General features: G+C 52.2%; 1 protein-coding gene across 13 annotated transcripts in view; it reads right to left on the bottom strand.

Moving 5' to 3' along the window:
• ABHD12 (abhydrolase domain containing 12, lysophospholipase) overlaps window positions 1–24,856 on the bottom strand; it is a 64,671-nt gene that overhangs the window by 3,668 nt on the left and 36,147 nt on the right. For all 13 annotated transcript variants that reach the window (XM_060397553.1, XM_060397552.1, XM_060397547.1 and 10 more), the window contains 9 exons: window positions 19,983–20,107; window positions 12,272–12,377; window positions 9,067–9,186; window positions 6,689–6,719; window positions 5,330–5,375; window positions 3,227–3,356; window positions 2,347–2,384; window positions 1,846–1,925; window positions 806–888 (listed from right to left, as the gene is read on the bottom strand). In XM_060397553.1, coding sequence (XP_060253536.1) covers window positions 806–888; window positions 1,846–1,925; window positions 2,347–2,384; window positions 3,227–3,356; window positions 5,330–5,375; window positions 6,689–6,719; window positions 9,067–9,186; window positions 12,272–12,377; window positions 19,983–20,107 — 759 coding nt within the window. The remainder of the gene's footprint in view (window positions 1–805; window positions 889–1,845; window positions 1,926–2,346; window positions 2,385–3,226; window positions 3,357–5,329; window positions 5,376–6,688; window positions 6,720–9,066; window positions 9,187–12,271; window positions 12,378–19,982; window positions 20,108–24,856) is intronic.

Below are 24,856 nucleotides of genomic sequence, written 5' to 3' on the forward strand. Positions count from 1 at the left end.
CATTCAACATCTTTTCATAACTTCCACCCACCAAGCTGGTCCTTCGCTTCTCCGACTCTTGAGGCCTAGCTCACATGCTGGCACCTTGGCAAGTATTTGGGAACAGACCTTCCCACCATGCAGGGGCTCCTGACTTCCAGGGGGTGAGGGATGGCCAGCCCCCCAACACTCACACTAGCTCAGCTGGGGGGCAGCCACAGGGTGACTTTCTCACTGTCGTCATTTTTAGAGGAAATCCAGTTTATTTAGGTAATTCTTCTTTTAAAACTGTAGATTTTTAAATGCTAACTGAATATTCAGATAAAAAAATTTTTTTTAGAATAAAGTCCATGAAATAAAGATATCATAAAGATAATGTTAATTGAACTTAAACGTTGTTCAAAGAAAGAGTCCTTAAATAGAATATGTAACTTCTGGTTTACCTAGTAGAAATATTTTTAATATTAACATTCAGAACATCTTTCCATAACCAAACACAAATCAAATGGCTAAGGCAAAGTCATTTTTTGAACAACAGTTACTCTTGCTGCTTTAACACCTATTCAAGAGTTCTGGTTTTGACAAATAATTTTCAAGCAAAACAGTTCTATGGACCAAAAGATACGCTGCTTTCCTATTTCTTTACCTCTACAGTCTTTCCACCTTCCTTCTTCCCTTTCTCTACCTGATGTTCCCTTTATAGAGATATGTTGCTTAGAAAAGACCCCTACATGTCCAGAACCCCACCCTCCTTGGTTAACATGACGCAAGACGCTTATTCTGAGGGTTGTTGGGGTTCTTCTAAATTCTCTCCCACAGTACTCACTTTTCATCATTTGCAAACTGAATTCCACTGCTTGTGATGGGATCAAGGAAGAACCAGTCAAACCCAGGGAAGTATCGATAGATCTGGAGGCAACACATAGACAACAAGGAGAGAATCAATCACTACACCCCCGTGGGGGGGTCACCCCTGCTTCCAATCAGGTGGCCCCAGAGCTGAAGGGATGGGCGGAACCATACCCCTGTAGGGCCAGGCTCAGCCCTGCTTCCAGTCAGGCTGACTGGTGGCCCCAGAGCTGGTAGACAGAGGGGCGGTGGTCCTGTTATCCCTCCCACCACCCTCAGACTCCCTTTCAAGAGGCCCCAGACTGGCTGCGGGGGATTGCCCACAAACAGGACTCCCACACCCAAGACTCAGAGACCAGGCTTCCCATACAGAACAGGCCACAACCCCCAAGAAAACAGAGGACCATGTGATTTGGGAGAAGAGCAATACCAAAGAACACCCAACAAAGGATTCTTCTGTCTGTAGCATGCAGCATGAGGTCAGGCGGGCCGACACGGCACCCCTGGACACACAGAAGCAGTGGGAGGAGGAGGAGGATGCAGTAGGACACAGAGGGCCCCCCTCTGGGCCCAGCCTGTAAACGGAGGGTCTCAGGCCTTGAGGCCAGCCAGTGAGGACCCAACAGCACAGGGTTCCCATCAAGGATTCCCTGGGGCGCCCACCAGCTCCACTCCCAGCCCGCACTGGGCCCCAGGGGCAGCAATGCCAGGTGGGCAACCTGTGCCATGAGGCAAGGCCTCCTGTGGGTCTAGCCGCCCTCAGACAACCTGACTGTGACCACACCCTTCTACCTGGCACGAAGCTATAAATATCCTGAGTGGCTGTGCATTCACGCCAGTGCCCAGAATTAAATGAGAATTAACTTTCAACAACGTCTATATTTATTAGAATACTTAAATAACTTTTATGACATTTTAATTTACTTATATGCATATTTACTCATAGTCATTTTCATATGTTATAGCTATTATTTCCATTATATACATAAGTCCGTCTTTAATAAGCTCTGTACTTGCCACTGAGAATGGATGGCTCTTGGCTTCTTCACGGATATTAGTGAATGGAGATTCCAAGATGAGGGCATCTGGAGGAGTCTCTAGATAAATAAGACCAACAGGGAACTGGGAGGTGAGCAAGAAGCCCCAGTGGGACACTCCTCACACCACCACCCCCTCGACAGGACCATGGACCCCAGGTGCCCACCTGGCTGGCCCTGCCCCTTAGGTCCTCCCCGGGGGTCACGTGAGGGAAGTATTCTCAAGAGGACCCTGAGAACCATGTCTGCTGAGGCTGCCTGTTTGGAGCCCAGCCCCTGTCAAGGCGCCACCAGTTGCCAGAGAATCTGGGGAACGGGGTTGGGCCCTAGGGGGTCTGCCCAGGCCCCCATTTCAATGCCTAGCTCTCATCTCACCACCCCGCTCATCCACCACCACCCACTCCACAAGAAACTGGCAGGGTCTGGAGCATAGCCGGTACCCGAAGAGCCCTCCTGCGTGGGAGTCCACACAAGCGCCTACCTCGCTCACAGAGGCGCCGCACCAGGTTTGTGGCCACTCTGGAAAGAGGGAGAAGTTCAGTTGGATTGTGACAAAAACTGTTGCAGACGAGACTGTTCCTGGGGAAGGTAGGTCTGTCTCGGTGACAGGTGGGGTTTTGAGTGGGAGTGGGCCAGGACCCAGCGGCCAGCCCCTCCAACAGGGACCCTGTGAGGGCATCTCCACGGCCCCAAGGAACGTGCCGCGCCTCACCTGGAATGGCCCCTGTGGACTGCACAGCAACGCCCTAGCTCACAGCTGGTCCTACAGACACAGATGGGAGGGGCCCAGAGCACCGCAGGGCCCAGGGCGGTGGCGGGGGGGCCCCTGAAGGGGGCAGCACCTGGACTCTGCCCGGCCTAGGCCTCCTGCCTTGCCAGGACCAAGCTGGGCAGGTCCAGGCAGATACCAGCATGGGAAGGCCTGCTCCCCTCTGGCCAAGGCTCACTCCCACCCAGGAGGGCCAGTCCCAGACACTGCCCAGCCTGCAGCCAATATGTCCAAAGGAAAGGCAGCAGGAAAACGGAGGTGCTGAAGGTCTGGGGTGCCTTTACACCGGCCACACGGAACATCAGAGCACTTCCTCTTTCAGCAGATGGGAACAAGGGAACCCCAACTGCTGCCTCCCCGAGTTTTTAAGTAATGACACCACGTGTGAGCCAAAAGGCCTGTGCTCCTGGATGCGCTGCATAGCACAGCCAGGCCTGGGGAGCCCAAGTGCCCTGCACTGTGGGGCTTCATCCCCAGCCCCCACCAGGGCAGTAATGGAGGCTCCAGGACACTGGGGGCCCCTCAGGCAGCCTGGGCTGGACAGTCACCCGTAAAGACCTGCTCCCGCAAACGCCACGCTGGGAACTCTCACCCAGTGCCGAGAGAATGCCCCCAAATATACACGGGGTTGTCTCCACTTCGCACTTTGATCCAGTCAAAAACATGGAGTGCATCATACGTCATGCCCCGCTCCGACGGCGTTCCTACTGAGTCACCCCAACCTGGGAAAGCAGCATCAAAAAGGACATCACAGGACTGCAAGGGGCAAACACCCCTCCACCCTCGTCTCAGCAGAAGGCCCAGGCCATCAGGGGCCTCAAGTCTCGGCCAGGCCAGCTCGTTTCTCCCATCTCCTCAGCTGTCACAGTCTCTGAACCCAACCACCACCCTCACCAGAGTCTCAACGAGCAGAAGCAGACAGGTGGTTGGACCCGCAGACCCCCGGCACGGGCACCTGGGGCTTGGCCAGGCTCAGCCACTGATAGTCTGGCCCAGCCCCGGCTCCATGGCCCAGCTGTGACCCAGCTGTGAAGAGGCTTCAGGATGGGCAGATTCCAGGCTCAAGGCAACGCTGACCCACAAAGGAAGGGGCTCCTGGCAAATCCTGTTTGCATTACAGAGGAAAGCCACCTAAACTCTGACCTCCCATGGGTCCTTCCCTCCAGATTCTGGAAAAGTCAAATGTGACTGTCATTTCCAGCAGCTCAGCAGTGAGTCATCATCAAATGACCTGAAAATACCACAAGGCTCATAGAGAGCAAGTCCTGCAACATAAGCAAAGCCTAGAGGCAGGGGCGCCCCAGGCCCAGACGAGCGGAAGCAGCCAGGGCTCAGGGCAGCAAAGGGGCAGGGCCAGAGACAGGGAGAAACACAAGAGGGACGGAGACGGGGGAGGCAGCAACGGGAGAGAGAGACGGGGACGAGGAGCCACAGGCAGAACTCTGGTCTCCTGTACAGCTTAGAAGGGAAGAGACTCAACAGGAACTGAAAAGAGGAAGTGTTAGGTGGGATCTTATTTCTGTTAGAAGCACAGGAAGGTGAATAAGGGAGAGGGCTGCCCCCTCACTGCCCTGAGGTTCCAGCAGCAGGGGCAGGAGGGAAGGATGAGCCTCCTTTCGGAGTTTCTTCAACCCAGCACCTTCCTCCTAACGGAACACTCTTTCACAAAAGAACCAACCCGCACCCTAAGCCGGCGGAATAATGGCCCTCAAAGACGTGCACATCCACACCTGGAAACCCGTGCCTCTGGAACCTCACACAGCAAGGGCAGTGAAGGGTGCAGCAGGAAAGAGGCTGCCAAGCAGGGGACCCCGAGACAGGACAGTGTCCTGGTCAGCATGAGCCCCAGGCAACCCCGGGTCTTTACGAGCAGAAGGGACAGAGTCAGGGCCAGAGTAATGCAGACTCAAGGGGCCACAGGCAAGGAACCAGCATGGCCTGGAGAAGCTGCAAGAGGCCAGGAACCTGACTCTCCTGGAGCCTCCATCATGTCCACACCTTGACTCATGCCAGTGACTAAAGACTTGGAACCTTGACCACCAGGGCTTCAAGACAGTCCATCCGTGCTGTTTTGGGACATTACATTTGTGGCAGCCACGGCAGCATCAAGAGGAGACTCTCCCAACGTGCACACCCAGGCGACGCCAACAGCTGCTGGTTCTGTGCGTGTGAAGCCCCACCTCCCCCCAGCCAGGGTGAGCTGGACGAGAGGCCTCAGCCCTGTGTCCTGTCCAGGCGAGGACTGTCTGAGGCACACATCGCCACCACTCTGCTCCCCGCTGACACAAAGCATCTTCCTCACGAAGCAAACTGCGGGAGGCAAGGAGAAACACGGAGGGACGAGAAGAGTCCCTTTCCTGTCTCCGTAACTTCAACAAGACAAGCTCTGCTGAGCATGAAACTGACCCAATGCCCAGCTGTGGGGAAAGTCTGAGTCCCACGAAGAGGAGACAGCACCTCTGACACGTGAAAGGGGCTGGCAGAGGGTGTGTGCCGGGGTTCCAGGCGCCCGTGCCTCCCATCTGGGGGAGAACGCACGCAGGACACACTGCCAAGAACCCAGACCTTCCGCTACCTCCACACGCTGACAATCTCACAAGGACCACAGGTCACAGCAGAGCCACCAGCCTTTCAGAGTGACACCTGGCCACCCCACACCAACCTCGAAGAGGCGGGGTGAGCAAGGAACCCTCACCTCTGTAGTCAAAGGTGACCACGTGGTAGCCGAGGGAACTCAGCACCTGGAAATGAAAAACAAAAGCTGAACAACTTGGCTCTGACTAGCCCACCAGACCTCGCTCGAGGGAGCTGAGTGAAGGCCGTCACCTCACCGCTCTATCCTGGCAGGACCTCCCAAGCCCAGACGTCAGCCACTGGGGGACACTCAGGAAGGCGGAGGCCGGCCCGAGCGGCACCCCTGCCCTCTGAGGGGCTTGCTGGCGGACGGCTGTCCAGGGGTTGCCAGGGGTTCTGACCACCCAGAGACCCAGGAGGAAGGGCCCTGCAGTGTGGACTCCCCACCTGGTGACCCTTAATGCAACCCAGCACTGTTCAGATTTAAGCTCCCGTTGAATTTTTCTCATTTAAAAGAAAAAAGCCCCTCAGGATTAGGTGACTGCTTGCATGATGTCACTATTCACGGTCCCACCCAAGCCCTGGCTGCGTATGCTCAGAACCACAAGGAACCTGCCACAGGCACCAGTGTCACCAACCTGAGGTGCGCTCCCGTCCCCGAGAAGATAGCTCGCCCGGGGACCCCCAGCCCCCACAGGACCTGCACCCTCTGGAGCCACAGCTGTTCAGTCACCACCCCACGCACGCCCGGATCCAAGTCGCTCCAGGGAACCAGCCCTCCAACAGCCCAGAGCCGTCCACGGGGTGCTGGACAGACAGCAGTGCCCACGTCTGTCTTGCCCCTCCGGCCCTGTTCCCAAACAGGTCCACCCGAGAGGAGGGCGACAGGCGTGGTGGCCGCAGACGCTGCATCGCAGCACGAGTCAGGTCGAAGACCCACACACCCTCTGACGACAGCCACGTGGCGGGGAGGGTGTGCGCGCCCCCTGGGGCCCTGCACCCCGACACCTGCTCCCACCACGTTGGCTGGGAACCTGCGCCAATGGTGCCCTGTGCCTGGTAGACACGAGAAACCCCAGTGCTGGCAGAACTCCCGAGCCACAGCCCAGAGGACAGTGTAGCTCTCGGCCCGTAGTGTTCTACCGTCATTCCCTACGTGAGTAAGTAACTTTACAAACAATTGCAAATCACTTTAAGTTAGTTTGTTAATTTCTGGCATACGAGCCACAAAGTCCATTCATCCTGATCTTGGAAACTATCCTGAGGCAGCAAAACGGGAAACACTCCATTAGGAGATGTCCGTAAAAGGCAAGATGAAAAAGACTGACAACGATTAACTCAGATTATTAGGGGGAACTCTGTTTTGTTCATGACTCCTGGAAAGAACAGCCAGAGGCAGCAGGCGAGCTACGCTCTCTCTGTCCACACAGTGAGGATGGGCACTGCTCGCCATTGGATACCATGAGCTGACCTCACCTACCTTGTAAAGCTCCACCCGATGGTCGCCACCTCTAGATCATCAGGGAAAGGAAACAAGAACAGCTGTTAGTGCATCTTCTCAGAAGGAGGCTCGGGATGAACACTGCAGCATCCAGGCACTTAGAGCCTGGTCCCCAAATCCACGTGGGAGGGTGATGGACAGGTCACCTCCTCCTCGGGGCACCTACATGGCTCCCAGCTGGCCTCCACAGTGTGGTGACAGGCAAGGGACCATCTGAGCACTGTGGGGATGTTTCTTAATTATTACCTCACCTCTGGTTTGACTAGGTGGCAGAACCTAGGAAACACAAAGGCCTCTCGACTCCCCAGTGTCCAGGACCACAGGGGAACAGAAGGGATGCCCGTCCTCACTGGCACGTACACCATGGGGATGGGCCACAGGCACCTCCTGCTCAACCTCCTCACCCGCAGAGCCACCGCCGACCCTCAGGGTGCTCCTCCTTGGCTGTTCACACCCCCACCACCTGGTCATCTGGCTCTTCCCCACCTGCTCTTGACAGTCTGCTGCTGTGCCTCCCACCGTGCTGTCCTTCCACACACGTGTGCCCGTGGGCAGACGCTGGGTCAGAGGCACGCCATCGTGATCCAACAGCCACAGAGAGCCTCCCAGGCCCTCACTGGCCGCCTCATGCCCACCCCTCTCTGGCAAGGCCTGTCTGCCTCTGCCTCCCACTTCCTGCCCAGATGCTGTCTGGCTGTTCCCTGCAGACACCCCGAGGAGGACAGGGCTCCCTGATGAGTGGGAAGCGCATCAGTGAGCAGGCTCTCCCTCAACAGACTTCTCCGCTCTCTCCCTTCCTCATAACGAGTGTTTGGGCCATTTTGGGTGTGTGTGTCGAGAGAGAAAGTGTCCTTAGGGGAGGCGAGAAAAAGATGGAGGAAGAAAGCCAAAATAACCCGGAAACAAACATCAAAGGGCTGAGTTTCAAGACTGGAGAGAAATAATGCAAAATGTTTTCAGTTATCTTTGCAAGACTTTGTCATGGTTCTTTTTTAAGACCTCCAGTACCCTCCCCTGAGCAGGAAGAGGGATTCGGAGGATAACAGGCTCTCAGGGCATCCTTGGGGTCCAGGCCTCAGGGAGACACGGCTGCTGCCGTCCTGCCTGGACGGGTGGCCACCAAGAACTGCACGCTGTGCTGTCCTTGGGGACATGGGGGCAGGGGGCAGCAAACCTTCAGAGTCACAAGATGCCTTCCATCCTGCATCTACAGACAGACTTTGTCTTCTTTACCACGTGACTGGCACTGCTCACAAAGAATGCCCATTCCCTCATTTATAGAAAGAGGCTACAGGAGCTGTCTGTGGTCATTTGCTCTTGGTAAAGTGGAAGAGAAACCCGCCGCAGCTTGTCCCGGGCAACGGGGAAGCAGGCTGCCACGTGTGTGCCGAGTCAGCAGCTCAGCACTCTGCTCTCCGGGCTCAGGGCATCCTGGGGGCCACGTCCCAAGCATCCTGCTGACCCTCTGTGCAGCCCGTCTGCCCAGACCCCCCCTGTAGCCTGCTCTGTCCCTTTGCCAGCTCTGCCTGTGAACGGACAGGCCCCAGCCCGGCCCCATGGAGCCCGCCAACTCTCATGCAGATTCCTCTCAATAAGGCCACTGTGAGGGCTAGAAGGAGCCCTCTTTAAACAATGGGATCCAAACCTGCAAGTCTGAAAGATGTCCACTGAACCTGCCCTTGAAAAGCTCCCAGGATGACTGTGGGTAAGGATGACTACACGGGGACATGCTTCCTTGATGGCCCAGTGGGATGTGCTGGCACTGCCGGCTTAGGGCAGAAGGTACCTGGCCTGACCACATGGCAGGGCGGCCCCCCGGACAAACTTGTCCCTGACTGCTTGGCTGGGGTCTCTTCGTATGCCTCCAGGAAGTGTGCCTCCCCTTCCAGCAGGGCACGCCTGCCGGTGAGAAAGTGTCCTCACCCCAGGATGGCAGATACTGGATGCGCAGGGGCAACTTCCCGGGCACACCGTGGCCTTGGAGGGTCTCAAAGCCTCCACCAAGGGGCCGTGCTTCCTGTCGGCTGAGGAGCCTGGGTCCCTAACCCAAGAAGAGCGACACACCCTGACTGAGGCTCTGGGTTGCTCAGACGGACACAGCCACCTCCATTCTCAACCCAGGCACGAGCTTCTGACCAGGGCTTTCTGGACACAGCTGCCAACTTCCACTTAGCCGGCGGTTCCCAAGCAAACAGGCCCGGCCCATCTGGCATGCAGCCCTGCCTTGCTCTGGGCCTGTGGGAACAAGGGTTCACAACCACCTCTCCCAAAGCCCAGACAAGCCCTGGCTTTCCCCAAGCTCTCGAGTCACCTGTGCCCAGGTGTGCCCGCTCTCCCTGTGGTGGGCCCCTGCTCACCTGGTGCCCGCGTTCCCATGCAGGTACAGGATGATCGGGTGGCTGGAAGACAGGGCATCCTCGTACCACATCTGGTCCTTCCCCTGGGCATTCTTCCACCAGACAGCAGGGACCGTGTGCCTGGAAGCAGCAGCAGAGGGGAATGGCAGGTGACACACCCGCAGGCAGGCTGCCCATGGCTCGGAACAACTGAGCAGAGAGCAGGAGGCTGGGGGGGCAGACCCCATGCTGTGAGGGCAGCGTCTGGCAGCTGAGGACATTTTCTGACTCGCAGAAGGGCCCCTCCTTGGCCCCAGTAGCTTGCCCCCGCAGCAGTGACTCCGTCCATAGCAAAGGGAAGCCGTGTGAGGTAAAGACCCCTTCCAGCTGGGTCAGAGCACGGAATGGGCACTGAGGCTGCCCCACATCCCCTCACACTCACCCATGTTTATAAGCTACATGAAACTGCACCCATGAGTACACAGGACAGTACCGTCTGTCATACATGCTAATTCAGTTAACACTGGTCTTTACAGGCTGACTGGAAGGCTGGCTGTCCTTAAAGCACCATTTCTAACACAGAACCTGTCCACACGCCATCTTGGCATTAGATTCTCCTCTGCAGGAAGCGTCACAGGCCCCTGCAGGCAGCCTGGATTCTTGCACACCTGGCCAGGCATGCAGGCATGCTACATAGACCCAAACCTTCCTTCAGAGAGGTGCTCTGGTTACCCTTAACTCAGGACACATCAAAGTCACTGTTCATCACTGGGGAGGGTCTGATTTAACAGTTTTTTTCTGTAAATGTATTCATTTGTGGGAAGCCTTAAAAACAGTGCATGGCTGATTTCTTCTTCTTCAGGTCTGAGTGCCAGCATCTCGTTTCTGATGTGTGTCTCTGACCATTTCACAGGATCGCATTTTGGGTGGTTCTGACCACTGCAATTACCACTCTCCCATAGTTACAAACCTGTGAGACAGAAAGGTGCCCTTGGCAGATGCTGGGAGCTGATATGCCTCCAGGAGCCAGCCTACCTGAAACTTGGAGCTTTGAAAAAGGCCCTGGCAGCTCTCTGTCCCTGGGCTCCGCCCCTGCCAGGCAGAGAAGGAGCTGCTCCCCCCTGCTCCTTGGCCGTGGGAAGATCTGGCAAGGCACCAGGAGGGCAGCTGGTGAACGGAGCGGCTGCAGCCCCAGGGTCCACGCTGCCAGTGATGGCGCTGGGTGTAGACGTGGGTGGGCAGAGGCGCTCACCTGCACACAGTGTTGTTGTTCCTGGAGACCCACATGGTCATCACCAACACGCCCTTCATGGGTAACTGCCCAGATACCCATCCTGTCACATGACTGCTCTGCTTGAGCAAGAAGCCTGGCTGAACCCACGTCTTCAAAGCACAGATCCTAGTAACCGTCAGGAGAGCTGCCAAGTCCCCCCAGACAGCTCTGAACAAGATGCGCAAGCTTGACTGAAGACGGACATACAGAGCAGCCCACATGCACACACTGGCCCTGAATGCTCCACTGAATCACACCGGAAACGACCACAGACAGTCCCTGCTGCAGGCACTCAGAATCAGAGCCTCCTTCTCATCTCTGGGTCTTCAGCCAGGACGCCCTGGCCTTGCACAGGGGAGTGGTGCAGAGTGCTTCCCTCAGAAGCTCCTCCTGGCACAACGGTTCTCCTGAGTCCAAGGAGCGACTCGGAGCCACTCCTGAGACAAAGAGACGCCGCCATAGCAAAGTCAGTCCATTCCGGTTCCACTGATTGGAAACACCCACTCGTCCATGGGTGTACTAAATAGTACTCTGAAGAAAAGCCAAGAAGTCACAGAGCTTAGATCCAAACCCAAATTTATGGCTAAAAAAAGTAAATACTAAGAAAAGAGCAAATGCCACCACCACCGTCAGGGCCTGAAAGAGCTGTGCGTGAAAGAGAGGCAACCATTTTCGGCACCTGGATGGGCCCTTCTGAAAGGCTGCTGCTGAACCACGAGAAGAAGCCGGGATTCCTGGCCTCCGGAGGAGAGGAATTCAATACGGGGCTAGAAATGAGGCTTGATCGCTCAGAGTTTCTGTGCAATAGAGTTGTATTAAAGTATAAAAAGAATAGAGAAAGCTTCTGACATAGACATCAGAAGGGGGCAGAAAGAGTACCCCGTTGCTAGTGTTAACAATGGAGTTATATACTCTCCAATTAGTTATTACAAAGAATCAAAAGAATGTCTGGAGTTTGTAAAGACCTCACTAGACCTACTACCATAATTTACATTTTAAGATAACAGGATTAGCCAGAAGGCTCTTTCCAGAGACTGTCCTCAGGCAGGATACATTGTTGTTATATAATCCTAAGGAATGTAGAGGGAAAAAAGTTTGTCCTTTCTTCCTCCTTGAGAATTCCAGACCCCTCTCTCCTTGGGGACCCCTGGACTTATCAACCTGCCTAGGAAACGACTCTCTCACTTCTCTGAAGGATAGGTGTGGCTCAAGCCTGTGCTCGTGATTCCGTGATACAGTCTCTTTTCTGGCTTTCTTTCCGCCTGGAAATATGGCTTTCTGCAAAAACCGCTAGGGGAAGCACACTGACTGAAACCGCCACCCTGGCCAGGCACCACAGCAACCATCTGCGTGAGTTATTTCGCGACAGGAGGTCCTGGGAAGAAACACGGAACTAATAGGCCACCACTAACCAGAAGAGTTCGGGAGAGGTCTAAACCACGTGTCCAACCACCGCCCAGAACCCTTCACGCTGGCATCCGTCTTGGCTAAGCAATGAGTGCAACCCCAGGAAGGACTCTCAGTCAGAGTGATTGGTCAGAGACAACCAAGAAACTAACCCCATCACCATAAAGCCCGAGGCTGTGAGCCACGTGGCAAAGCAGTCCTCCTGGGTTCCCCTTCAATCAAGTCTCTTGCTTTGTCAGTTCGAGTCTCCTCAGACAATTCATTTCCGAGTGTTAGACAAGAGCCCGCTCTCAGGCCCTGGAAGGGGTCCCCCTTCCTGCAACAAAAGCAATCTGGTTTACAAACCCTTTGCTGCTTGAAAACCTGAGAGCAGAGTTGGTGCTAGTGCTCCATTGTCATGGAATCTAGAGGAGATTTTTCCTTTGGAAACAGATAAAGATAAAAATGGACAAGCAGCAACAGTTTCAGAGCCACGCCTCACAGGCCCTGCTGCCTCGAGGCCACACTGCCTGCGCCTGGCCCTGTAGTCCTGGGGCCAACACTCACCAGACTCCAATGGTTACGTCTTCCTCTGGCTGGAGGTAGTAATTACAGGTGTGATTCAAACCTCGATCCTGCGGTCTTTTCAAATCAATGAAATAGGGAACCCGCACTGTGGGGGACAAAGAGATGGAAACAAGGATTAGGGGGGTGTTACTTTGCCAACAGAGGTCTGTATAGTCAAAGCTATGGCTTTTCCAGTAGTCATGTATGAAAGTGAGAGTTGGACTATAAAGAAAGTTGAGCGCAGAAGAATTGATGCTTTTGAGCTGTGGTGTTGGAAAAGACTCTTGAGAGTCCCTTGGACTGCAAGGAGATCCAACCAGTCCATCCTAAAGGAAATCAGTCCTGAATATTCATTGGAAGGACTGATGCTGAAGTTGAAATTTCAATACTTTGGCCACCTGATGCAAAGAACTGACTCATTGGAAAAGACCCTGATGTGGGGAAAGATTGAAGGCAAGAGGAGAAGGGGACGACAGAGGATGAGATGGTTGGATGGCATCACTGACTCAGTGGACATGAGTTTGAGTAAACTCGGGGAGTTGGTGATAGACAGGGAGGCCTGGTATGCTGCAGTCCATGAGGTCACAAAGAATCCAACATGACTGAGCGACTGAACTGAACTGAACAGACCACCCTGTACACAGCAGAGCTGAAGCTCTCAAATACTTTCTCGAACCCTAATGCCTGGGGCACTGGGCCCTGCAGCCTCAGGAGCAGGTGTGGCCAGGTATATCTACAGATCCTTTGGCAAGAGTAAGGTCCAAGCAGAGACCCACTAAAGATTGTTCAAGGTGTGAGAGGATACAAAGAAGGGAAGAAAAGGTCCTTGGGAGCCCTGAGGATTGGCCTGGCTATGAGAGAGGCTGGAGAAAAGAAGGCTGAGAACTGAAGGCTGGGGCCAGGGTGCTGGGGGAGGGACGATGGGAAAGGTGACAGAAGGATGTGTTTTCTGGACCTGCGGCATGGGCTTGATGACCACCAGAATGTGGGTATGGCCAGGCGAGGGGGATGCTGAGGTTTCTAGTGCTGCCACTGAGATAGTGAGGCCCAAGATGAAGCATGGGTGCAGGATGTGGAGAAATCCACAGGACCCAGAGCCCAGGGAGAGTGGAGGAGTTGGCAGCTACTCATTAAGCCCAGAATTTACAGGGGACCTGCCAATAGGGCAATGCCTGATGGACTGCGGTATACCCACCGATGGGAACCCCCAGGCCTTCACACAGAGGCAACGGATACCCACAGATCTGGAGGAACCTCTGTGAGTTACAAGTAGGTGAGAAGAGCAGGGAAGGAGGGTAAGATCACTGTGATGCTGCTACATGATCCCAGGTGATCAGTGAACAAACAGGCTACACCAGCGTCAACAGCGAGTGCGGCCTGGAAAACAGAGACACACACCAGGCTGTGAGTGGAAGTTTAAAGGTGTGTGGGTGGAGCATATCCTTCGTGTATGAAAAAGTGAAAGGGAAAGTCACTCAGTCCTGCCCGACTCTTTGTGATCCCATGGACTATACAGTCCATGGAATTCTCCAGGCCAGTATATTGGAGTGGGTAGCCTTTCCCTTCTCCAGGGGATCTTCCCAATCCAGGGATTGAACCCAAGTCTCCCGCATTGCAGGCAGAATCTTTACCAGCTGGGCTACCAGGGAAGCCCAAGAATCCCTTGTATACCACTGCACTTTTAGTCCTTGAGGTGAACACCATTTTTCAAGTTCTATTTAGTTGAAAACCAAAACCAAAACAACTCAAACCTTGAGATGGGATTTACTCACATTATAAAATGGCAATTCTCAGAAGGGGTAGGGACAGTGGACAGTGTGGCCATGACTTCCAGCCAGTCTCACCTTCAATAAGGAAGTCACGCAACTCTGGTTTTCTCTGGTGAAGGGAGTTGTGTCTTTGCGTAACCTACATGGCCACGTGGCACCAGAGCCCAGCATGCCCGCCTGCCACGCTGTCGCCTCCTGAGCCCAACTCCTGCCCCAGGGCCTCTGCACTGGCTGCCCTGAATGCTCCGTCCCCACATACCTGCATTCCAACTCTCAGTTCCCCCTCACATGTCCCCATGGCTCAGAAAACATTCACTGAAGAAATGAAACAGCCAACTGGTGAGGCCATGGGAACACCTATGCACTCCTTCCGCTGGGGCTGCTTTTGAACCTCCAGCTTCTTTACCCATCTCTTTCCCAAGAAGCAGGCTACATTTCAAAAACTTAAAAAGAAAACTGACAGTCAAAGGAGGCGGCATCTTACTTGCTGGCGCACGTTCCCTAAACTGAACACCGTCCCCGAAACAGGACGGTACGACCACAGCACTTGCTCAAGCGTGACTCATGGGGTAACTCTGGGATCTGCACCCAGGCGACCAGACGCCACTCTCCTGACTACTTGATAGGAAGTGGGGACAGTAAACCAGTTCTGATCCTGGCGGACCCTGAATGCTCTCCAATTGGGTCCCCTCGAAGGAGAGCCAAGTCCTAACCCCAGCACATCAGAAGGGGACCTCAGCTGGAAAGAGGGTCTTCACAGAGATAATTAAACTTACGTAAGGTAATTTGGTGGACCTGATCTAACACAACCGGTGTCCTTATCAAAAGGGGGAATCTGGACACAGGGACAGACAGCGGGAAGAGGACGTGAAGCCCCAGGGAGAAGGCGGTCCTGCGAGGGAGGCCGGGCGCAGCTACAAGCCAAGGAACGCCAGCCACCACCAGAGGCTGGCAAGAGGGAGCCCAGGATCTCGAAGCTCCGAGACTGGGAGAGAATCCATTTTTGTGGTTTTAAGCTCCCCCCATCTGTGGTGTTCGTTATGCTGTGAAGGGTCCATGGCACCAGCAGGCCTGGAAAGGTCTCCCTGGATGCATCTCTTCCAGATGCAGGCGCCCGCTCCTGCCGCACCCTGACTGCTCCCGCTGGGCAAGCCAAGGCTGCAGCACCGTGTATGACTGAGGGGAAATGACTGATGAATAAAACTCTGAATATGCCCAACGAGCCCAGATCCCATTAGCTCTACCTCCGAGGCTGGAGACTCCATGCCACAGGGGAGACGGTGCTGCTGAGGGCACCGCTGCCAGGTCTGGCGAGTCCTGTCCCGGAAAAGGTGGCCACGCGGTTTAGTGCCACCCCAAAGCTCCAAGGGCTCCCCACTAGTGAAGAATGCCTTCCCAGGATCAGCAGTTAATCCTGAAAGCTTCCATGGCTGAAAAATCTAGAACCAAGATACTCGATTCTGCTCTAGGACAGGCTCATTCCACAAGGCTCATCCTCCAGTTCACTTCCATTTCTGTTTTAGAAATAACCCTGGAGGGGCTTCCCTGGGAGCTCAGTGAGGAAGACTCTGCCTGACATTGGAGGAGAGGTGGGCTCCATCCCTGATCTGGGAAGATCCCACAGGCCATGGAGCAACTAAGCCCATGCACCACAACTACTGAGTCTGTGCTCTTTAGACCGTGAGCCACAGCTGCTGAAGTCCACGTACCTGGAGCCTGCGCTCTGCAGCGAGAGAAGCCAGCACAATGAGAAGCCCACGCACCACAACTAGAGAGCAGACCCCACTCGTCACAACTAGAGAAAAAGCCTGAGCAGCAACAAAGGCCCAGCACAGCCAAGAAAAAAAAAAAAAAAGGGAAAAGGGTGCAGATTAGTGTAGAGGTGCCCCTGTGTGCCTCCCAGCTGGCTAACAAGAGGTATCTGGTCAGTGCTGGGGTGAGGCAGCCCAGACAGTGGTGGCCAGGCCACAGGAACCACCTGCCCACTACTGGTAAAAGCTGCAAGGGAAGGAAATGGGGTCAAGGGGTGCAGGGCCCCAGGCTGGCCTGAGGAGGGTCTGGGAGCTGCCTGGGCCGGAACTTGGCTCGATCCTGCGAGCCTCCATGTGGCCTGAGCCCTCAGCTTGTGAGTCTAGGATGCTGGCTGGAACCCATACTCCCAGCCCCTGCGTCCACCAAGGATAGAGCACTGAGCACGCCAGCAGCCCGAGGTGGCGGGGCAGGAGCTGGCAGGGTGACCCAGCTCCACATCACTGTCAGTTACAAGCTCTGCTGCACACGGAGGTCGGTGAACAGCCAGCGACCCGGCACATAGGCCCGGGCAGCTTCCAGAGCCAGGCCCTCTGCAGTCCCCTGCTTTCCCAGCTGTCTTATCCACTGAGCATGCTGTCATTTATCAGCAACCACAAATGTCACGGGGGAGATTAAGAAAGGCCTCTGCACAGCCATGCTCAGTAAACAGTGTGTAAATACATGAACGAACAGAAAACAACTGAGTCGGCCATCCTTTAGATGCTGGTAGGGTGGGAGGCCAGAACTCCTGGGCTGCAGAGGACATATCCAACCACCTGAGAACTATAAACACTGTGGCTACTCCCTGTCCCAGGCACTGAGTAAAGAGCAAGAGCGAAGAGGGGGGGCGCCAACAAGGGAGGGGCCCTCCCAGCTGGGTTTTATCAAACTCCAGCTGCCTTGATGGACTCTGGGCTCCCAGTGAAGGAACAGATAAGGAAAGGGATCAGGGATCACCAGAATGGCCAAGGGGATGGAAAGAGAGGAGGCTAAAGGATGGCCATCCCTTGAAGCTGTAGTGGACAGGCTTTTGCATTAACAACAAGGTAATTCAGATATTAACTCTAATCTCCCCCAGAGCGGTGTGCAGAGAAGAGCAGCCTCGGAACTGAAACACTCCTTCCCGCCAGGAGACAGTTCTGGATTCCAGGGCAAAGACTTCGAGAACCCGCTGGTATCACCCTGACACTGCTGGGGGCGGGGGAGCTGACTTTTGAATTGCGGGTATTGAAAAGCATGTATATTTACATTTACGTGTACAGACACACACACAAAGGCCCACAGGGAACAGACAACAATGTGACACCAATTTTCTCTCAGTTTCCTTTTCTTCTTCATGCCATTCAGAGCTTTTCAGTTCATTTTTTGTTTTTAAGAAAGTCATCTATTTTTTTGTTTACAAAAAAATATATTTAAAGGAGAACAATGCCTTAAATCATAGACGCTATCCCTTTGTCTAATGCTTATTTACCTGATTTATAGATTTAGTTTCAGATAGATTTGTTACAAACTTAATACTTTAATCATGTTTCGGGGCTCAAAAGATGGTTCCACTTCCTTCAATGTCCAGATAGAAACTCACTGCTCACGATTCACACCCTGTGAAGAAGGAAGGTGCTCCAGAACACATAGGCCCTCCAGCAGCGTGAGGTGAAACTACCACGTTACTGCCCAGATGACCCCACCTCCACAGGGGAGGGCAGGGGCCCTGACAGCTACCCCACACACACACAGCAGGCAGAGGGAAACAAGCAGTTGGGGACAGGCGCCTCTCTGTGGGGGTGCAGAGCGGCCCTGCCAACCCCTTTTCTTCTGTGCCCAGAGCCTGAACAGGAGAATCCAGGAACATCCTGCCATTTCATTAGGAAATCAACAGTGCAAAATTCATGAGCTGCATCTAATGTGACCTCAATGATGGAGCTAAAGAAAATCAACTCAATTCAGAGAGCTGCTGGGACCCACAGTGTAGCAGCCCAGAGGGCAGCCGGCCACTGGCTGCCAAGATGCCTGCCCAAGGTGCCTGGAGGTGCCCGGAGGCCTGCTCTGTGGGAGAGCTGGGCAGGGCTGACTCTAAGATCTGCTGTCAGGAAACCTGCAGCCTGTGGCCTCATGTTTGCATGTAACCCAGACTGTCTTCCACGCAAGGCTGACTGGACACTTAAGGGACATTACAGTCAGAAAAACAGAACTCCTTTGATTTTAGTATGTTGTGAGCTCCTTCCAAGTTCGGGCTTCTCACAAGCGATGAAAACTAAGATGTTTCTGTTAGAAAAATCACACCTTCGTGTACTGACATGTGTTTTACACTTACTTTCAGACACCCAAATAAAAACCTCTTTTATATTTATTGTATTTTATTATCCACCTTACTATCTCTGTTCCGCTTCCTCTCTTCCTCCTCTGGCTCCTCTTGATTTTTTGGCTGCCCCAGGCAGCACGTGGGATCTTAGTTCCTGGACCAGGGATGGAACCCAGGCCCCTACATTGGAAGTGCAGAGTCTTAACCCCTAGGCAGCCAGGGAAGTCCCATCCTGCTCCTCTCTAGAGCACAAATTCCTTTTCAGCAGTGACATCTGCTTTTCTGTGATCAAGTCTACTGCAGACTTAACACCCCAAACTCATATGTCTCAGTGCCCTGCAGGGCCTGCAACGCTGGTGTTACTTAAGGGGAGGGGCCACCCCCCTCCCCCGCCCTGCCGCCCCAGGCCAGTCATCACACAGGACACCTCAATACCTCCAGTCTGTCCTCTCCTCTCCCTCCCCTTCACCAGCTCCCCTGCCGCCTCAGAGCACCAGCATAGCTTCCCAAGCCTCCGGTTCCCACACACACAAGCCCAAACCCACTCTTTGCAAACTGGCACAGCTGCAAGAACAGAGACCGCTTCACCTGCCCCAAATACTCCCTATACCCAACGGCAAGGCCATCACTCATGGAGCACTGCTGTGTGCCAAGCACCAGGCTCTATCCGCTGACCCCCAGCACGGCAGGTGCAGTCTCTTCCCTCCTGGCCTCATCTTGTGGGTGTAAAAAGATGTTCCTTCTAATGATTATTCCTGGCAACTATACACTTTCCACTTCATAAACCAGATACTTCTACCCTTTTTCCTCCCACTTGTCCAAAAGGAAACATATAGCATGAAAAACAAAACCAAAAAAAACAACTTTGGAACACACCAGGTCCAAGCTAACTGAAGGGGATTATAATCTAACCTCTAACCCTCACCTCTAAAGCCAGCATACAATTCCACAGAAACCAAAGCAGCATGCTAGGGTTTTTTAAGGGGAGAAAAAAAGGTGTAGGGGTGTGTGTGTGTGTGTGTGTTTTAAAGAAAAAAGGCCAGATTATTTTTTCAGTCACTACAGTTTCAGTGATCACCTTTCCCAGGGACAGCTAACCTCTTAGACTGCACTACAGACAGAGCACCCCCAATGTGACAGCTTCAGAAGACTCTACATGTCATCAACACTTCCACCCACGATGGTGAAGAAAGATCCCCAGCCATGCAGCCGTCATCTATGCACACAAATGCCAGCCCTGAGAGAAATGCCCTCATTACAAACACCCCTTAACTGGGGAGGGGCACAGGGAATCTTCTGGACAGTAGAGAGGCTCTACTTCCTGAAAGTGAATGTCGCTCAGTCGTGTCCAATTCTTTGTGACCCCATGGACTATATAGTCCACGGAATGCCCCAGGCCAGCATACTGGAGTGGGTAGCCTTTCCCTTCTCCAGGGGATCTTCCCAATCCAGGGACTGAACCCAAGTCTCTCACATTGTGGGCGGATTCTTTACCAGCTGAGCCACCAGGGAAGCCCAGGAATACTGGAGTGAGTAGCCTGTCCCTTCTCCAGGGGATCATCCTGAATCAGGAATTGAACTGGGGTCTCCTGCATTGCAGGTGGATTCTTTACCAGCTGAGCCACCAGAGAAGCCCAGGAATACTGGAGTGAGTAGCCTGTCCCTTCTCCAGGGGATCTTCCTGAATCAGGAATTGAACTGGGGTCTCCAGCACTGCAGGCGGATTCTTTACCAGCTGAGCCATCAGGGAAGCCCTACTTCCTGAGCTGAGTGGTAAAAATACAAAGACACAAATCACTATGAACATGAAGTCTTACTAAAATGAAAATGAAAATGGACACACAGCACTTACCGAAATTCAAGAAAATCAGTTTGGCCTGTATCCCAGGACATAGTTTGATGAGAAACGGAATGGCCACATACAATCCCAGGACAAAGAAGAGTATCTTCCTCAGTCGGAAGCACAGGCCCTTTCGCCTGCAAGAGAAAAGCAGTGCACAGGAGTGAGTCCACTACAGTTTGGTAACAGTATCGTCAAAAATTATGCACCAAGACCCACACCTACTGCCCAACAAGACTATCACCGAGGACGAGAGCGTGTGCCTTGCCATTTGCTCAGAACTCTACCAGAAGGGTAAAATTTGTTTCCTGAAAGCCAAATAAACAGTCCTGCTGGTTTCCTATGGGAGCCCTGGGATCCTTCAAATCTTCAGAAAGTGCCCAACCTCATGTCAGACTGTGGCTGCAACTTGCCCTCAGGACAGAGGCTGCCTCTGGGCCTCTGATTCCCCTCCTGCAAGCGGGCGTGGGCTCCCCAACAGAGGAAGCACCTTCGCACGGAACCTGTCAAACCAGATCCCAGGAGGGGGCAGGGGGCCAAGGACAGAACAGTGGCCACGACTCCCTGTTCTCATGTTTCTGCCTGCATACCTTCCGGAGGCCCCTGCTCCGGAAGCCTCAGGCCAGGTCATCAGCCCAGGTCTCAAAATGCTCTCTAATCCACAACCAGCTCCAAGACTTTCCTCACTCTGGTCCTGATCCCCTGTTAAAACGGGTTCCTAGCCCAGAGATCCTCAAACTTGGACTATGGGCCTCTCGACAACTGAAAAACTGAGGGCCGAAAAGACCTTCATATGATTTGTTTTTATCACTATTTGTTTTATGAGACATTAAAGAAAAAATTTAAATATCTATTATACTAAGTCATTCAATAATAATAAACAACCCATGACAAGTTAATATAATTAATATCTGTTATTTTAAAAAGATTAAATTATCCGAAAGGAAAAGTTTTAGTGAGGAGATTTTTACAAATTTCTTCAAGACAAACAGCTTAGCAGAAGACAGACGGGTTCTGGTGCTTCTGCATTCAATCGGCTGCAGCGTGACGCATCGCGCAGTACCTGAAACACTCCCGGAGCCCCATGGGAGATCGAAAGTGAGAAAGGCAAACAGTGCCACCATGAGATCTCTCTGACATCAAGGTTCAACCTCAATGGGGCTTCTTACATCTATCTGCGCTATTTCAAAAGAGTAATCAAGATATGTGAACCCATCACATGCAACAATACAGAAGGCTATAAAAGCATCAGGCTAAATTAAATCAGAGGGACACAAAAGACTACACATTCTATAATCCCATGTGCCAAAAATTCCAGAAAAGGCAAAATTACAGAAGACAGGGAAGCCTGGCATGCTGAGGCTTAAGCGGTCACAGAAAGTTGGACGAGACTAAGTGACTGAACAACAACAAAAGGCAAAACAGCAGAATGGTGACCTCCAGGGCTGGGAGTAGAGGGAAGAAGAGATTACAAGGGGTATGAGGCAACTCTTGCAGTGATGGAAACGTTCATTATCTGGACTGTGGTTGTGGACACATGAATGCACATTTTGGTAGATTTTATCACAGGTAAATCAACACAACAAAGCGGACTGATGTAAGGAATACTTTAGTACAGCTGATGACAACACACATACTTGACAGCGTAATCCTTTCACTCAATCACCTGGCTCATCCTCCAGTTGTTACTGAGCACCAGGTGCTCCTTGGGCAATGGACAGTACAGGCAGAAAAGGCTGCATCTGCCTCTGTGCTGTGCTCTCGGCTCAGCAGGGCAGACGAGAGCCTGTGCCAGCACACCTGCACAGGGTGGCCTGACCTAGTCCGGGCTGCCAGCACAGGGCCACTGGTGGAAACGCCAAGTCAGAAATATAGGAGTTAGCCAGGTGACGCAGGAGAAGTTTAAAACGGCATCTTGGGAGTTCCCCAGTGGTCCAGTGGTTAAGAATCCGCCTTGCAAGAGGGGCCGTGGGTTCCATCCCTGGTTGGGGAACTAAAATGCTGTGGAGCAACTAAACCCACACATGCCAAAACTAGAGTGCCCACATATTGGCTGCAGCAACTGAGCCCGTGAGCTCTGGAGTGCCCACACCACAGGTACCGAGCCTGCACGCCACAAGAAAAGATCCTGCATGATGCAACTAAGACCTGACACAGCCAAAGAAATAAATACATATTAAAAGGACACTTAAAGTCCAGGCGCAATCTATGCTTTCACTGACAAAAGGCGTACAATGTGGTGGTTAAATGGAAGGCTGCGGGGTTAAGGTGATCTGGGCCAATATCCAGTCTGCCTCTCACTAGCTGTCATACCCCTCTTGAACAAGAAATATGTATATAAACAGAAGTTTCAAAAAACTATGTATCTGCAGCAGTAAGGCTCTTCTACATTAAAGTCATTTTTCTTCTGTATTGAGTTATGATTATTACCATACACATGAATCAAAATGACAAACGTTTCATTTTTGGTAAATCATTATTAAGCATGGAAAGTAAACTTTTACTAAAAACGCATCTCTAAGTGAAATGGATTCCACTACTTTCCCAAATGCATCATGTCTCTCTCTATATATATTACTTACTGATGTAGAAAAGGGACGGTTAACATTAATCAAGGCAGGAAGAAAAGGGGATGACAGAGGATGTGATGGTTGGATAGCATCACCAAGTTAATGGGCATGAGTCTGAGTAAATTCTGGGAGTTGGTGATGGACAGGGAGGCCTGGTGTGCTGCAGTCCATGGGGTCTCAAAGAGTTGGACATGACTGAGAGACTGAACTGAACCGAACATTAATGCTAGCTCTGTTTTTTTTGGTTTTTGAAAAATACAAATATTTAGAACTTATTCACATCAGTAAAAGGGAATGGAAGTTTACTAGTATTACCAATTTTTCAGGGTTATATGCCAAAAATCACACAGTGAAAAATACTCAAGCACTTTTTCATTTTTGTTGACAGCTAAGAATTCGACACCACCGGACTTGTACCACTTTATGCAGTCATTAGATATTCACTTAGTTTCTCAGCTTTTACCAAGAACTGAGCCCTCTCTTCCTCTGTGCCTTGACCTTGACCTGCTTTAGTAAGAATTCTGTTAAGTCATCCCCCATCTTGATATCTCATCTACTGACCTGCCTTTGCAAGAGCCCTCCTACTCTTGATATATCAACTGTTTCCATCCACTGACCCCCTAACTCTACTTTCTGTCTGGAAATCCCAAGCTGTCTCCTCAGAAGGCACTCCAGACAGGACTGCACGCGAGACTAACCTTTCTACTGACTTCTCTGTCCATCCTGCCAGGCCTTTCCCCACTTTCCTACAGGCACTAGAGTTTTAGGCCTCTGCCTCCCTGGGGGGGCCTGTTAAGGGACTCAGGGACCTCACACAGCCTCTATCTGAGGATGAAAAGGAAAAAATGACACATGGGAAACAAGTTGGGTATTTTACCTACTCAGCTGAGCTATGGAAATACCCAGACTTGCTGCCTGGTATTTTTAAGAAGTCCCTCAACTGAAATTTAGTCCATTGCCTCCACAGATTACACATTATGGGAAATGAAAATCTTAAAAGTTAAATATTGTACAAAAGCGTTAGTCCTCATCTTGGGCAGGTAATCTTAAATTGTTCCATTTGGCCCAAACTAAATTCAGATAAAAAGACAATTAAAGCAGGGCAAAGACGAGAACCAAGCCGGTGAGCTTGGTTTGAGTGACGGTTATGCTGACTGGTGGCTCAAAAAACCAATCCGTGTATGAGGGGACCCACACTATTCAGACCCATGTTGTTCAAGAGGCCACAGTATTTATGATGTTTTCCTAGCCCTGGGTGGTAATACCAAATTAATTTACAAAATCCCTTAAAGGAGTTCTGCTCCAAATGACTTAAAGAGAAATAAGTGCTAAATTAAATATTCCTAAAATTCCCAGACATATAAGAACCCAAATATTTTTCAAGTTCATGTATAAATAAAACCAGTTTAGTAGTGTCACTTTAATAAAAGCAGTTGTCCTCTTGAAATGGAGGGAAGGGGGCAGGGCCATAGGACATGACAAAACTGGTTAGATCCAAGTAGATCCAAGATAGCAGGAGATCCAACTTTCAGGAGACCTTGAGCTTCATTATATGCCTACTGTAATGCATGAGCTAAATGACACACCAACCAGCACCAGGACACTTCTGAGGCTGACCGAAAAGGCCAAAAGTGGGTGGTGGCCCAAATTACGGAAATCCCCACCCCTTCCCTGAAATAATTGGAATAATCCTCCCCTTCATTGTTGTTGTTCAGCTGCTCAGTCCTGTGACCCTCTGCAACCCCATGGACTGCAGCATGCCAGGCTTCCCTGTCCTATACCATCTCCCAGAGTTTGCTCAAAATCGTGTCCATTGAGCCAGTGATGCCATCCAACTATCTTATCTTCTGTCACCCCCTTCTCCTCCTGCCCACAATCTTTCCCAATACCAGGGTCTTTTCCAACGAGTCAGCTCTTGGCAACAGGTGGCCAAAGTACTGGAGCTTCAGTTTCATTAGCTTCCCCCCCATTAGCCTATGAGTTTACCCAGCCCACAAAAACCGAATTGTATTTTGGGGCCTCTTGATGGCCCACACTCTGAGAAGTGTGGTTCTCTCTAACTTAATTCACTTCTTACCTATCACTTTGTCTCTCACTGAATTCTTTCTGCAAAGAGACATAAAGAACCTGGGCTTCATTAAGTCCTGACACCAAATGTGTGATCTCAATGAAAAGAGATTGGTTCTTGACTGGGTCTGACTCCCTCACTTGAGTTCAAGTCCCATCTGTGGTGCACATCTTCACCCTGAGTTATTAGCATTAGTATAACATGAGCACACATTATTTGACAAATAAACCCAGGCAGAATAACAACCT

The sequence above is a fragment of the Ovis aries genome, chromosome 13, assembly GCF_016772045.2.
Source record: "Ovis aries strain OAR_USU_Benz2616 breed Rambouillet chromosome 13, ARS-UI_Ramb_v3.0, whole genome shotgun sequence".
Taxonomy (NCBI): Eukaryota; Metazoa; Chordata; class Mammalia; order Artiodactyla; family Bovidae; genus Ovis; species Ovis aries.